This window comes from Lutra lutra, chromosome 8 (assembly GCF_902655055.1).
Source record: "Lutra lutra chromosome 8, mLutLut1.2, whole genome shotgun sequence".
NCBI classification, from domain to species: Eukaryota; Metazoa; Chordata; class Mammalia; order Carnivora; family Mustelidae; genus Lutra; species Lutra lutra.
The window spans coordinates 143,119,180-143,135,136 of record NC_062285.1 but is presented as its reverse complement, the minus strand read 5'-3'; the positions used below and the strand labels follow the sequence as shown (position 1 = coordinate 143,135,136).

Sequence of the window (15,957 nt, the reverse complement as noted above, 5' to 3'; positions counted from 1 at the left end):
TCCCATGTGCGGCAGGCGTCCCCCTTCTCCTGTGCTCTCGGGACCTCCTCTCATCTCCATCTTTTGGAGGTTGGACTGGCGCGTTCTTGGTGGTGGTTTCTTTTGTTTATGCTGCTTTGGGGCGTGGTTCTGCACGGGTGGGGACGTCCATGCTTTCCTCGAATGTGCGAAGTCTTGGCCATCGCTTCTTCCCAAGCTTTTCCTACACCGAATTTTCTCTTGTGTCCAGGGCTCTGATTCCACCTGTGCTGGACTGGTCAAAGTCGATCCAAAGCTCTCAGAAGTGGCTACAATTTTCTTCGATCATTTTTCTCTCAGATTGGATCATTTTTATCGCTTTATCTTCGGGTTCCCTGCTTCTCATGTTTTCTACAATCTGCCGGGGGGCCCATCAGGTAAAATTTCCCATTTATTTTCTGATACTGTACTTTTTACCTCAAGAGCTACCATTCTGCTTAAAAAAATTCCACTTCTCTGCTGAAATTCTCTACCCTTCACTCATTAATACCACACTTCCCTTTTCTCATGTAGATGTATTTGTAAGACCTACTTTGAAATCTTTGCTAAATGCACCATCAGAGCTGGCTTACGGCTGGTCTCTCGGCCTGATTTTGTCCCCCTAAACACAGGATCACACTTAACTGCTCCTTAAAATCTTGGTGGCAAGATCATCTTCCTATTTAATATGTTGTGGACACTCCGAATGTCCGTGTTCTTTGGGGGGGGGTATTGGTTTTGGCTACGGAAGGCCGTTGTCTTGGAGCATGAAATGCGTCTTCTGGAAATACGTAGCGGCCCATGTCTCTGCTTAGGGCTGTTGCTGGTTTTGGTTTCCAGCCCCACTTTTCTTTTAAACCCTGACTCCGGTGTGCATCCTCCCCGTGTGGGGATCCTACCCCTGAGCATTTGGACAGGGTTTATACCTGGATCCGCAGGCTTGCCCACTCTCATGGTCTCTTGCACTGAGACTAGCCTCAACCTTCACTTCCTCTGGCCACCCTGCGCCCCTCCCTCGATGCCTCAAGCCAGATTGTCCCCCCTGGGCTGCCTGGAAGGTGCCGATCAGGGACGCCCTTGATCAGAGACGCAGAACTCTTGTGCTTGTCGCCGGAGTCATTTCCTCTCCGCCTTCTGCCCGGGTGCCGCTCCGCCGGGGATCTGGGCGAAGTTCACACAGATTTTGTATCTTGACCCATCTGTGCCCCGCTGTGGGCACCTATCACCTTGACACCCGCGGCTGGCCCGTGGCTCTGCGCTCCGACACCTGCTGCCTCGAGCTGGCAGAGCTGGACTCCTCTGCCGACACAGCTGGGGTTTGGGGGAGCAGCCCCGGGCAAGAAAGACACAAAGTTGCGGTTCGTGCCCAACACGGTAACGTCCTTGCAAAAGCAGATCCCGCTCAACCTCTTCCTGCGCTTATCCATCTGCCCAGAGGCTTTGAAGAACTGGGTTCACACCGTGTAACAGTTACCCCCAGAAGGACCCATCGCCGGGTCCTTCTTCGGCCAGCGTCCCCGCCTTCCATCACGCTCCAGTTCTTCCTGACCCTTCCTGGACCACTTCCTGGGCTGCCCCATCCATTGGAGGAAGAGTCTGCGGTGGGAGCACGGATGTGACGGTTGCTCTCATCCCTCCCTGGGAGGAAGGACAGACCAGGAAACGGAGGCCACGGCCACCCAAGGGGCCCAGGTTCTCCAGCAGAGCCAGGGCTGGGGCTGGGGTCCCGACGCCCCCAGGCCCCTTCTGCTGTCATTATGAGTGCAGGACCCAGATCCGGGGAGTGGGGCCACCAGGTCCCCAGAGGCCCAACTCCTGGGAAAACACACCCATCCCACCTTCCAGCAACGTGGCCAGGACCGCAGGTGCCCCTCATCCTTCTCACAAGTGCTATCTTTCCTGGAACTCAGGCCCAGGGACGTGGACAGCAAGAATGTATTTCTGAGGTGTCTCTGCAGCGGCCACCACCCCGGGAAGCCAAAGGCTGTGGTTTGTGTGTCCATAAAATGATAAAAAGATGCCAGTGACTTTGCTGAAAGAGTCTGAGATCTGCTCTCAGCAAACACCAAAGACGGCATTTTTTATGGCCCAGCAAGGATCACTCAGACATTTATGAGCAAATGAAAAGAAGACTGTTATAAAGGAAAGCATTTTTCAGTCTCATCTCTGCCCTTGATCACCTTGTCCATCTACTGCAATGCTCGTCCCAGCCCAGGGGACGTGGGGTCAGCCCGACACCAAGCAGGTAGACAGAGCTTCCCGTACTACGGACCCCAAGGAGCAGACCCCTGTCATAGACTCGACCCTGCCTCAGGGCCTTTGCACCTGCTGCTGCTTCCTCCAGAAATGCCCCTCAGATTCCTCATGTCTGGTCACAGAGGCCCACCTGGACAGCCATATCCAAGGGGGGGCTGCCCACACTGTGACGTCATCTGCTGGACCAAAAACCCGCGGATGGACACCCCAACTGAGTGGCTGCAGCCAACGTCTCACCAATCCCTCGGCTCCCTGGGGGATTGTTCCCTGGGGCAGTGGGTGGCCTGGCCTGATGCCCTTCCCCCCGAAGGGCCGTTTGCAAACAATATTGGCCGGAAAAAGGAGACCCTTGGCTCCCCTCCGCTGCTGAGAGCTTTGCAGAATGACATTCGGCCCTGACATTGCCCTTGCCCTTGAATAAACCCAGCCCCTCCTGGGGCAGATCCCACCTGCCCACGGGCCCCCTCCTGCTGGTCTTCACCGAGGGAAGGGTCCCCGTTCCTGCAGGGTGGGGGCATCGGGGCCGTGGGCTGGACCTTGGGGGCTGCATAGAGAGGCGCTGAGGATCCACTCTGGATTCCGGTCCTGGGGCCTTTGGCCTTGAATACGGAATATTGAAACCAAAGCCCCCGTGAGCAAAAGCAGGCTTTTCTAGATGAAAGTAACCTTGACCTCCTCCTGTAGGGGCACAGAGGGTCCCCAGGGACGTGCCCGCTGGCTTCTATGGAGTCAGAGGGGGTCTTTGCCCCTGCTGGCCCCGTTCTCCTGCTTCCTGGAAGCCGACTGGTACCCGCGGACGTGGAGGCTGCAGCGGGAGCCGCCCGGGACCCCTCACGAGGACCCCCCTGCTCCGACACTGTCCTCCTCATGGCCCAGAGGGGTGATTTAGGGGCTCTGTGGGCTAATGAACGGGCAGTTTATGAATCCAAAGCAGAACGGTAAGTGTAATTATTTGGAAGTCAGAAGCTCGTTCTGTCCCAGTGACTTACGACGGTCAGTCCAGCCACGGGAGCCTCCGCGAGGGTAAAATTGGGCAACATTTTAGGAATTAAATTGATGACTTGACCAAATCAACTTCCTTAGTGGACGTATCATGTCTGCGGTTCGTGGGGGAGACCCTGAAATGGAGCCGACAGCGGCCGTGGAGGCCCGGGCGGACGGAGATCACATGGGGCCGGGGCCACTCTCTGTGCCCGTCCTCACCTGCCCTCAGTCCTACTGTCCCACATTCGCTGGCCCAGAGAGGAGGGAGGCTCCTTGTTCGGGTCCTCGGCTGGTGCCAGGGAGGGGGATGAGCTGGGGCCACCCCGGAGCAGCACGGGTGACCCCTGAGGGACGTCCCCAACCCCCCCCCCACAAGAATAGCCCGTCTCAGCTGCTCCAGGAAGATGACATCATTTCTAGAAGACGGAGGGGCTTCCTTAATGCTTACAAAACCCAAGCTCACTTCTTCCTCCAACCAGACTGGGCAGAAAGGAAAGCCAAAAGGGGGACACCGGGGTTCCTATTAGCGTCCACCATTGGCAAGAGCTCCAGGCTCCCATGGGCTTCTGGCCTGCTGTGGGTCCTCCTTCTCAGGTCCCGACTTAGCATATCCCAGTGACCGGGTTCTGGGAGCCCTGTTAGCATGTGTGCTGCTTTTCGGGGACAAGTCTGTGGGAGGACACGGGGCCAGGACTCTGCACGGGAGTCTAGGGCTCCTCCGAAGCCTGGAAGGGAAGCCAGCCCATCCCGTCTGCCCGGTGCTGCGAGGCCTAGTCCCCTGGGGTGGGTCCTGGGATCCCCATTAGTGTGGCCCACGCAGAGCTGGAGGGGCGTCTGGGTCCGTCCTTGGAATGGCAGGGCCAGCTCTGGACATGCCCGCCGATCTGCACTTGTCGCCCATGGGCTGAGATGACTCTGACCTCCCAGGGAGGGAGGGAAGTCAAGGGCTTTGCCAACGGACCATGCGGCCACCCTCTGGCTGGGAACGGACTGGGCCTAGGTCTGTGCGGCGTCAGACGGAGCATCAACCTCCCCCACGCCTCTCTCCAGAGGAGTGTCGGAGCCCTGGCCATGACCATGGGCTCAGCACGCATCATACTGTCTCCCTGGGAGTGGGTGCTTTCCTTCTGCTCTATTCCCAGGACTGAGGCTGGGCTCAGGGAGCAGGTCGCTGGGTGCTTCTGTGTGGGTCAGTGTCTCATGTGAGCAGCAGTCCCCTTGAGCAGACAGTAGTTAGGTTCCTGGAGGCCCTGGCCCTAGCCAGGGGACCTGGGCCTTCCACACACCCTAGCTGCCATGCTCCCTGCCCCATCCTGATGTCACTAGCTATGGGCCCGCCGTCTGGCAGGGACCCTGGCAGCACTGTTCCTCCCAGGGGCCTCGCCCTGCACACCTTCCCTAGCATCTTCTGAGCACAGAAAACACCGCCGTCTGCAGAGCGTGTGGGCACCGTCGTGCTGGAGGACGGGCCGGGCCTGGGGGCATGGCTGGGCTTGTTCCTCTATCCTGGAGGGAGGTTCTCTCCCTGAGCCTGTCCGCAGGGGACGCAGGACAACACCAAGGGCAGATCTGACCCCGGGAAGGAGACTGCGGCGCTGGTGGGAGGGAGAATGGGGTGACATTCGTAAAAGCAGAAAATAAATGTGGTTATTATTTGAGAGTAATTCCACGACTCGACGCCGAAGGAAGAATAAAAGACATTTAACATACGGTGTTCCCCCTAAAGGAGGCGACAGCTGGACGGATGCAATTCACAAGCCCACAGACGTGGACCTGCCAGCACAGGAACGGGGTGCCTAGAACCACGGATGTCCATGAGACTTCTCCGAGGCACAGCTGGTGTCCGGTGCTGGACACACAGACTGAGTGGTCAGGTGCTGGTGTGAGGCCGCTGGGGATGGGGACTAAGAGACAGACGGACACACGGACATCTGGAAACAGACCACGAGGCTCACACGCAAACTGCTGGGACCTTGTTTAGAGACTGAGGCCGTGTGGAGACGCTGCCACCGGCAAACATAGCACCAGCAAAGGGCCTGCGGGAGGCAGGGGTGTGGGTGCATTGATCTGCCTGCGGCCTTTCCCCCATGTCCACATGTCCCTCCCCACCCTGCATGCCAGCGAGAGGTCAGGGACAGCACCATGTGATGTGTGGCCTCATGGACTTTCTGTTTGGTGGGGAGGCCGTCCATGAGTCACGGTGAGGGGCTGGGGAGGGCTGGGTGGGCACAGGGGTGCAGGCCGCCAGCCGGACCCTGATGTGGGGACTTTAGGACACGTGTGCGTGGGGATGGCGGGGTGCTCTCCCCCGGCCACTGGAGGTCCCAACCCCGGTCCCACCTCGGCCGGCTCCTCACCCATGGCCCCTCACCCCATCTCCCCCACCCCTGCTCTCCTCCCGTGACCTCTCTGCTGAGCGGCAATGGCCCATCCCCCCTGCCCCAGCATCACTTCTCCCTGGGGCCGTCCGTGGACCCCACACAGCCACACAGGGCCCTGCTCACTGGTCCTGTTGGGACCTGAGACCACCTTCAGGGCAGAAGAGCTGGGGCTGGGGTGGGAGGCACGGGGACCCCACCTCTTCTTGCTGAGCCCGGCACCCTGAGACGCTCCGGGTCTTCCCATCCTGCAAGGAGTTGTCGAGAGAAGCACACTCTCCACGGGCCCCAGCTTCTCAGGGTGACGGCCACTCAGGACAAGGATGGCCAAGTGGTCGCCTCCTGAATGCCAGTAGGACGGGACTCCCGGCAGGAGAGGACGCAGCCACGCAGGGTGGGGGGCACCTGACGGGCTGGCAACGCCGGCTGGACAGCCCGAGCTTCTGAGGGTGCGGCCACCACGGTAGAGCCCATCTCAGCAGCTCTCCAGGTGGACACCTCTGAGTGTGACCTTGAGGTCCCTGACCTTGGCGGTCCTTGTGGTCAGGAGTCGTGGAGGGCTCGTCCTTGTAACCCTGGCTCACAAGGTTCTCAGCATGAAGGTCGTGGTGAGAAGGGGCCTCGTGGACACACACACGTGGACACACGCCGGCACGCACACACCACTCAGGCCACAGACGCACTCTCTGCCCCGGAAGCTGAGCATGTCCACTCAGCCTGGCCTGTCCAGGAGCTGGGCTGGAATAGGAGGGCCCCCTGTCTGGGGCTACGGGGTGACACTTGGCCACGGGGTCCTGCCTGACCCTGGTTGGTAGGCAGAGGCGCTGTCCCGCTCTACTGCTGCCCAGGCTCACGTCAGCACCTGGTCAGAGGCAGACAGGGGGCCGCGGTGTGTGAGGCTGTCCTGTGGCAGCCTCTGTGCCCCTCTGCCCCTCCTGCCCACGGCACGGGGATGGGGCACCACAGAGGGAGTGCTCCGGGGCAGACCACATGCGGCCGTGCCCACAGCAGTGAGGTGGGCCTCACACACCTCGTTCGGGCAGAGAGGACTTTCTCCAGCCTGGGAGTGGGCAGCAATCATGACCGTCCTGCTGGCTATATGAGCAGACAGAGGCCAACGGCTCAAGCCAGCGACGGATGGAAGGAGACGACACAGGCTTACTTCCGCACAGAAGCCTTTGCTGCGGGGCTGCAGGCTTGGCGGGTCTCCCCCCGTCATGGAGACGGACTCACCGGACAACTGTCCCCACGAGGTGCACTGACTCGGGGCGAGGGGAGAGCCGTGCTTAGGTGAAGGTCAGGATCTGAGAGTTCCGGCGGTCTGTCTGATACCCTCCTGGCTCAGGCTGGAGGCGACCATCCTTCTCCGAACGGACCCTGGTGCTCACGACGCGCGTTATCCTTTCCTCTAGCCTCATGGTTTGTGGATTTCCCTGCAACGCACCCAGTGATGTCGGGCGCCCTGGTGCAAACAGCTCAGGTGGCCAAGCCTCCCAGGAGCCCCTGCTCCAACCACATTTCCTCCCTGTGGACGGGACCCCTCGGGCACCTCCAGCTCGGCTGTCCTCAGCATGGACGGAGGAAGGAGGCGTGGGGGCACACATCCTGGTCAGCTGGCCTGCCCTGTCCCGTGCTCTGATGGCAGAGCCGAAGGCCGTCCCCCACAGCGTGTCCCCGCTGCCCAGGGGGGCCTGTGGCCACTGTTGGGGCTGCATTCTGCCCCCTTCCTCCCCCCCAGGACAAGCCCGCTCTGTGGCCACCATGATGGCACCAAAGGCCAAGGACATCTCCTAAAATCAGGCACAGATTTCAGACGGCCCTTGGCTGACCCTCCCAGCCATGGCTCCCAGGGCTCATATTTTATAAGGGACCGCCAGAAACGGACAGATGCGGCTTCCCCATCCCATCCAGGTTCAGCTGGAGGACTCTGGGCAGCAGAAATGGTCCGAAGCCAAAGACCCATCTGCAGATGGGAGCAGGTTTTCCTGGAAAGCGGGTCCTTTCGACGCGGGTCTCCTTTGGGTTCTGCTTCTGTGTCTGGGACTTGGCCTCCGCATGCGAGGGGTGGGTGCTCACACGGGGGCGGGGGAGGGTCCGCTTGCCCGGGCCAGGCTTCTGGGAGCCCCTGGGCAGGCTCGGGAAGGAGGTCCCCGCCAGCCGCTCCTGCTACGGCCCCAACCCAGGACACCCCAGCCCGTGAACAAAAGCCATGCTTACCAAAGGATTTTTTCTTTATTTTCATAATTTAGCTGAATCAACACAAAATTGAATACTGTAAAACAAGGGGAAAAACGCTGTAACATCTTAAACCTCCGGCATCTGCCTCTGGTCTACACTCACCGTGGGAAGACACAGGCTCAGGGAGGCGGCAGAGACACCCCCCTCACGGCTCCCGCCCCATCTGCACTGGGAAGCCCGTGCCCGCCCTGTCCCTCCCTCCAGGACACTCAGACGTCTACTTGTGTGGCGACCTGAAAGGGAAATTAAATACTCATGGACATTGAAACGGGTCTTAAATAAGTGGGTCTTCTCTCCTATCTTCAGTCTATGGGTTGCTGGGACAGCGTCTATATACTTATTATTATTTTTTTTACTTTTCTTTTTCTTTTTTTTTTTTTTTTTTTAGTAGCATAGAACTAGCATAGTGGGCCTGTTAATTGGACCGTCAGGTAGTATATAGTTCAGCACAAACTCAGGAGAATGAAGGACCCCGTGGGACCGCGGCCCGGCCCAGGGACAGAGACGCGGACTGTCCCCTCGTCCCCGGGCCCAGCGACCCCGTGCTCCAGGGAGGGCGTGGGAAGGTCAGGCACCTGCCATTCTCTGCAGGGCGGCCCGCTGTAGCCCCTCTGCCACCAGACATGAAGACCGAGAGGGAGCGGGACATGGACAGGGAGAGGAGGTCTGGGGCCGCGGCCTCAGGGTCTGCCCGTGGGGGAGGGGCAGGGAAAGGGCCATGGAACCCGTCGGAAGCAGCGTGACTGAGAGATGGCGCACTCGCCCTTCAGCGAGCTGGGCCCCAGGTGGGTGCAGACGGCCACCTCCACCCTGGGCACCCGCTGTGGCTCCCGTGACGTCAGGCGCGTCCTCGGCCGCTGTCCCCGGAGTCCTGCCCTTCCCCGCCAGCCCCCTGCCCCCGCCTCGAGCCCTTTGGAGACACGGGCGCCCCGCCCGCTGCGTGGCCGGCCGGCCCGGGGCGGGGGGCTACCACATTAATTGTTAAATAGGATTTTCTACAAATATACAACATATAAAAACTGTTAAATATATAACTTTAGGCTTTGCAAAATACATTTAATGATCTCTTTCAAACAAGTGTTACTTCAGGTTTCTTTAATTTGCTTTCTGGAGCTAAATGGTTGTGTCGAGCGGACAGCGGTCACGGGAGACCCAACATGCTCTTGGCGGATACTGGATTACCCCACTACCGGAGATGAGCTGCAGAGAGGCGTGTTTAACTGGTTAAAACAGAACGTGGTTTTAGTCGGTCCAGTCCAGCTAGGTACAGGGAGCGGGAGCGCGGTGCCGTGTCCCCGGCGAGCCTCACTGGCCCGCGGCCCGGTGTGGGTGGGGGCATCGCCGGCCGGGCCCCGGGGGCTGCCGCGGCGTCCTCCGCCGGCTTGGCCCCTCTCAGCGCGCCCCGCGGTGTCCGTGGTGGCAAGGCCTCTGCCGGGGCCGCCCTCCGTGCCCTGCCGGCATGTCTCTGCCCCAACGGGCCCCGGCCGAGCCTGGGGACTCCGATGGCCAGGGCGAGTCCGAGTTAAAATAGATGTTTCTCTTTGGTCTATTGAGTATACTGAAATACGAAAATAAAAGTGATTCGGACAGTCTGGGGCACACGGAGAGGCCTCTTCTGTGCCCGAGAGCCAGTCCTCCCCCGGGCTGGCTGGGCGGCCGTCCCCTGCAGCCGCGCCCTCGTCCTCCTCGGCGTGCACAGCCCGGGCCGCGGCCAGGGACGGCGGGTGAGGCCAGGCTCCCACGGACAGCTGGCTCGGCCCCCGCTGGGTGTCCCAGGCCACACTCCTCACCGCGGTGCACACACTCAGCTCGGGACCCCGAGGAAGCAGGCTGTCCTTGACGGGCTATAGAGAGACGGAAGGTGGGCAGATGGTGGAGAACGGGTTGAGTCCACAGCGGACAGAGGACCGTGGCTGAGGTGTGGACTCTCCAGGAAGCCAAGGCCACTCCCGGGGCCCCTCTGGGGCTGCGTCTGTCAGGAGACCTGAGGAAAGGAGAGAAGAGAGCGTCAGCCCCGCAGACACCAAGGGTCCCCGCTGGCAGCGGACATGCCCAGGACGCGGCCACCAGGCGGCACCACCCGCTCCAGACAAAGGCCGAGACTTCAAGGGGTCAGAGGAGGACTCCCTCACCATCCCCAGCGACCGCGGCCCCTCGCCCGTCTCCACAGCGGTCACTCCCCTGTGACACTGGGGGACACCCTGGTGACATGCTGGCATCCAGAGCCTCCGTGGGTGACACATCATCTCCTCCTGTTTTACTCACCGCACCCACAGCCCCCTTCCCCAAGGCTGGGACAGGGACCCCTGGGACAGCGCTGCAGCGGGGGCCATACCCCGCTCCAGAAGACCCAGTGCATGGTGCCCTCCTCTCCCGGAGCACAGGCCGTGCAGCCCGACGCGTGACCCTTCATCTCCGCAAGGCTGCCCCTCACCCCCAACCCTGCGGGCGCCCGGACCCCTGCATGTCCGCACCTGCACGGTCACTCATTCATTCATTCATTCTGCAGATGTCAACAGCAGCTCCCCCCTGCCCCACCCTGGGATCGGGGCCACAGGAGCGCTTCCCAAACTGGGAGGTCCCGGTGGCCGCGGGGTGACACTGGGCATGCCTACAGGGGAGGAAGACCTGTGTTCGCGTGCTGCGAGGACGCCTCCTCCATGAGGCCCCACGTCCACCAGCACGCAGAGCCGGCTCCACGGCAGGGTCACGCTCTGGGAGGTCAGCTGCCCCCTGTGGACCAGTGAGCTGGGGTGCTGCTGCAGGGCCCGGGGGCACCCCTCTCCCCAGCCCCCATGTCCTCGAGATAAGACAGGAATCAGGCTTCCTTGCCATGGAGACTGGGAGGCGTGACACTCCTCCTCGGGGCTTGGGGTGGTCAGTGCTGGGCCCGGCCGGCCTTCTGGAGGTTAGTGACCCTGCTCCTCCCCGGACATCGGAGCCCGGGTCCCGGGCATGGATGGGAGTGGGGCATCCACAGCAGCCCGGGGCCTGGGGCCTGCCCACCGTCCCTGGGGTCAGGCAGCTGGAGGGATAGGGTGTCCCAGGGGCAGGGCCTTGAGGACAACGGTAGGTAGATGCCTGGCCACCGGGGACCCTGGTGGGGCAGCGGGAATGGGGCCTGGAACCCATGGATTGGAGGGCGGACAGCGGTGTTGGGAACTGGGCTCTGCGGGCAGCCGCCCTCTGCTGTGTGGGGACAGGACGACATGGCCACCGTCACCCGGGTGGGCGCCTCCTCCCAGAGGCTCCTGCCACATGCTTGGCGACTAACTGTGGATTTCAGGTAACACAGCCACTGGCCTCTGGCATTTCCTAGTGCAGATATTTTAATTATGAAAATAGCTCTGACTAGGAACCCAGGAGACTCGAAATGAAAGGACATGGAGCTCCAGGCAGAGGGGCGAGCCTGGGACCCTGTGCCAGGACACAACACGCCCGTCTAGCAGGGGCTGGAGGAGAATCTGCAGGGGAAGGGGTCCTGGAAGGTTGAGAGCTTGGGATGACGGGCGGCAGGTCCCACCCAAGGGAGATGCCACATCTGACTTGCACCCAGTGAGGCATCCTCTCCCAGTCTCACACAAACCCGCGAGCCCGTGAGCCAGGCTGACCCCTCTGAAGCTGGGCCTCGTGTCCCCTGTGAGATGGGACCCAGGCGGCAAGGGGTCCCCTCCTCTCCTGACTGGTGGGCCGAGGTTGGGAGGGTTCTGAGGTTTACAGCCTCGGAGCAAAGCTGTGTGTGAGGAACGACACTGGCCTTGCTGCCGGAGCTCAGCCCAGGGGCGCGAGCCCAGGACCAGGTGCTGTGTGCCCCCAGCCCCGCACCTGTAAGCTTTGCAGCTCCACAGTCCCCACTCCCGCAGTTCGCACCCTAACGCCTGTCCTGAGTCCACGCATATCTGTGCCGACTTCAGTGGACCAGCCGGTTACTCAGCGGCCTGACCGGTGGGGGGGGTCCTTTCCCTGTCCCAGAGGACCCCTGCCCCACCCTGGTGCTCCCCATCTTCCTACACACATGCCGGCCTCATGGTCCCTGCCACTGGGCAGACAGGGGCACAGGCACCAAGCGCGGCAGAGCAGAGGTGTCCTCAGTGAGCACCGGGCGTCCCCACCAAGGCCGACCTGGACCGGACGGAGGAGCCCAGCACATTGGACAGACGTGGACGCAGACCTGGCTTCCGTCCTCAGTGCCTGCCTGTCCCCTTCCTCCTGCCTCGAGGCCCGGGGTGGGAGCACAGCACAGAGAGGGTGCCCTGCAGGGGACAGAGTCTGGGCCCTGTTGCCCCAGCCTCTGCCTGACCCCAGGAGGGGACCCGCAGCCTGACGCCCACTGTCCTGGCCCAGCCCACGGCCCCTCCCTAGGCCTGTGACAGGGACTTGCACTTGCAGTTGGAGCTGTAGCATCAGGGTCCAGTGAGGCCTCCAGCGGGGTCCCCACCGACGTGGGCAGAAGCCAGCATAGCCCTTCCGGCCCCGGGAAAGCCAGACGCGTCCGTGGCTCAGGAAGCTTCGGTGGCCAGCCGTCACGGCTCCACGGAAACAGATGGTGTGTGGGCCTCTGCCCGGGGAGGAATGTCGCTGGCTGGGTTCACTGGCCTCCGGCCCCCTTCCTCAGGAAAACCTGCTCTGTCGCATCCTGGAAGGTGCCCCTCACCCGGAGACCTCATGGCTGGGTTCCCGTGACAACAAAGTAAGTCACCCCCACATGAGGGGCTGCCACCAGCTCAGGGACGAGCTTGGCCCATGGCCCTTGGCTTGGAGGGACCACCACGAGGGCCATCTCAGGCTTTTGGACAGTCCTTGTGAACACCCCGCCTCCTGAGAACACGCCCTCACTGGGAGACCCCTCGTCACCTGTACGCGGCCCCCGGGCAGCAGGTGGGGTCTCTCCAGCCACAACCCGTCTCCCTGGGGAAGGGTCACGAGCAGGTAATTCCTGAGCCCCGTCGGCCCCAGGAGGTTCTCACCGACCCTGCAGCTGTGCTGGGGGTGCATCGGGGTCCAGTCCCAATGGGTCATTCCACCCGCCCTGGAAAGCACGTGTTCTCCGCGGGGACGGGCGGGCTGCTCGCAGTATCTGACGCTGCAAAGCATCGTTTAAAAAACAAAACAAAACTCCCCAGGCCCTGTGAGTCCAGCGCTCCTCATTAAAGCCCGTGTTCGGCGTTGGGTTGGGACGAGTGTTCTGCACGCGGGAGCGCGGTGTTCTGGATTGAGAGTCCAGAACAAAAGGTCCTGATAAACAGCAGACACATGGGCTCCGTGAGCCGTGCGGGAGGCAGCCTGTGCTGACTGGCTCGGGAAAACGAGAGCCGTTGCCATGGGGAAGATAAAGACACAACCAGGAGGAGCTTCTGGAAAGGCTGCCGTCATCCCTCCCGAGTCTCGCCATCTGTGTCTCTTCTCCGGGACCGTCCCTGCGGCTGTGCGGCCAGTCCGCGAGGAAGACTGGACCCCACGTCCTCCCCCAACCCGAGCTCACGAGAGCGACTGGAATGGCCGTGGTTTGCTGTTGGGTTTTAAAAACAACAACTCAAAACAGCGTGACGTGGCCCAGGGCAGCTGTTCTGGTAATACAGTGAGGCCGCGGTCTCAGGCGCGCCCTGTGCACACCCTCCCCTCAGACATCTGGGCAGGAGCGTCTGGGTGGGTGGGGGGTGATCTTGAAGCTCCCTGCGCTTTATCGCTGCATCCACTCCCCTGTCCGTCTGTCCTCCAGGCCTGTGACTCGCTGCGTCCTGGGCTCATGCTGCAGGGTGCTTGGGTGGGGGTTCGCAGGGGATGTGAGGTCCCGGCCTCTCGTGGGGACGAGGCTCCAGGGCTGGCCCAGGGGGCAGGAGGGCCGTGTGGGTGGGAGAGGTGGCCTTCCCAGTGCCATCAGAGGATAGGCTCGGAGGTCCCTCCTGCTCCAGCCCAAGAATGAGTTTGGACCAGCGCCCCCCTGCCCCCCCCCGGGTCCTGGGGTCAAAACCAGGCCACTGCTTCCCAGGAGCCTTGAGGGCTCACGTTCTGCTCCTGCTGCTTCTGGAGCACTTAGTAGACACAGAGACAAGCAGCTCGCCCCCCACAGCCCACAGCCCCCAGGGCCAGGTGCTGGGCCCCTGTCCTCTATGAAATGTCTCCCAAACCAGGGCAGCCGGCTGTGAGGACATGTGACACACAGTGGGCCTGTCGGCTCTGGGGAGCGTGTCCCGGGCCTCGGGCCGTTGGACGGTGCTGGCTGGGCCTTCCCGGAGCTGTTCCTGCAGAGGCCACACGGTGCCTCGGTGAGGGGGTGGCAGGGCCTGGTGCACAGGGCAGCCCAGACAAGGTGCCAAGCTCACTGGGCTGGGTCACACATCCCTGTCATGGCCTCACCGCGATCCCTTCCGCCTTGTAAGCAGCACGGTAAACGCCGGTGCCTGGCGTGAGCCTCTGGACGCTGCTGTGTGTCGTCAGCCCCAAAGCACCGACGGGCCTGAGGCGCCAGCGGGAGCGGCCGGCTGACCCCGGGGCCCACAACCCCTGTCCACAAGGCCTGTGCGCCACCCACCATCCCCGGGGTGTGGGCAGATCGGGCGTGAGACGGCCCCTTGCTGAGCGGGTTAGGACCTAGCGAGAGGCGGGAGGGCCGCCCGCGGCACACATGAGGGCCCGGACTCACTGACTCTCAGAATCGGCACGTGTGGGCGCTCGTCGGACTCCCACTTGCACAGCACACCGGGCGGTCCCAGGACAGGAGCGGGGCAGGTCCCCTGAGCTGACTGGTTCCACTCTCACCTGCCGTGGGCACGGACGGCAGCCGCAGGGATGAAGGGATGAGCACACGCAGAGGGGTGAAGGGTGGCGTGCGTGCGGATGCCGCAGAGAAGGCACGAGAGAGGGGCACAGAGACAGGAGAACAGCGCAGAGAGTCTGGGAGGGGAGCCAGGGGTGTGGGCGGAGCCACCACAAGCCCCTCCCCCACGTCTCAACCTGTATCCTTGTTAGTCCCTCCGAGCACCGGCACCCGCCCTCTGTCGCATCTGAGCCGCTGCAGAGGCTGCCTGCGTCACCCCGTGGGATGCCGGCCACTAAGCCCGGCCGCAGGGACACAGCACCTAGACATGCACATCCTGGGGGCAAGCGGCCAGCGGCTCTAGCCAGGGCCTCAGGGGAGCACGGGCCGGCACCAAATGTGCAGCCCTTCTGTGCCACGAGGCACAGAGCTCCCTTCCTCTCCCTCCAGTGTCCCAGGCAGGTCCTCACCCAGAACCGGCTCCACCGGAGCCCCCTCCCGTCCCCTGCCTGCAGAGCACGGCCCAGGAACGGCCACCTCCTGCCCGGATTTCTTTACTTGTGAGATGTGGGGTTTTATAAAGAACGTGGTCTGGGCTATTCCTGCTCGTGCAGACTCCGGAAAGGTGCTCCGCTCCCCACACGCTCAGTTTCTGCATCCACTAAATGGGATGAAAAGGGATCGGCTGAGAAGTGTCCCCTCTGCCCAGGAGTGAGGATGTGAAGACCAGCTGCTGTCCAGTGAGCTGGGGAGGATCGCAGGGCCCCGTTTTCAGCGCGACACGCTCCTGTGCGGCCGCGCTGCTGTCCAGGGTCCTGTGGGTCCACAGGGGCCGCCCGAGGAGAGAAAGGAAGCTGGTCTCTCCAGTCTCAGAGGAAGGGACCTCACCGGGGGCAGACGTCTGCCAAGGAAGCCCGTTCTCACTGAGAATTCCCACCATCAGCTGGGGCCGCCCTCATCCCAGAGAATCGCTCCCACAGGGCCTGAGCCCTCCGAGCCTCAAGGTGGCTCGCTCCCCGGCCAGGCAGGGCAGCCGGCACACAGCCCGGGTTGCAGGCTCACAGGACGCCGCATGTGACGCAGAGAAAGAGGCTCTGAAGGTCCAGAAGGATCCTGCTTCCGGCTTCTTAAGGACCTTCAAGTTCTTACTCTACTTTTTACCAATGGGAAGCAGAACTCAGAGACGGTGTCCCTGTGAGAAGCCAGTGGTATCCTGCAAGTAACAGGACAAGGGCTGGAGGGGATGCAGGGCAGGGCGCTGGGAGCGGCCCCCAGCCGATGGCCACAGAGAACACTCTTCCCTGAACCGTGGGTGAAACCCTGCCCCGCCCACACCTGGGAGCCCTT

At 62.1% G+C, this 15,957-nt stretch overlaps 1 protein-coding gene across 2 annotated transcripts in view; it reads right to left on the bottom strand.

Moving 5' to 3' along the window:
• Positions 1 to 7,828: 7,828 nt before the first annotated feature.
• Positions 7,829 to 15,957, bottom strand: part of TAFA5 (TAFA chemokine like family member 5) — a 185,990-nt gene continuing 177,861 nt past the window's right edge. For both annotated transcript variants that reach the window (XM_047743441.1, XM_047743440.1), the window contains exon 4: positions 7,829 to 9,837. In XM_047743441.1, the coding sequence (XP_047599397.1) occupies positions 9,829 to 9,837 (9 nt within the window). In that variant the 3' untranslated portion in view covers positions 7,829 to 9,828. The remainder of the gene's footprint in view (positions 9,838 to 15,957) is intronic.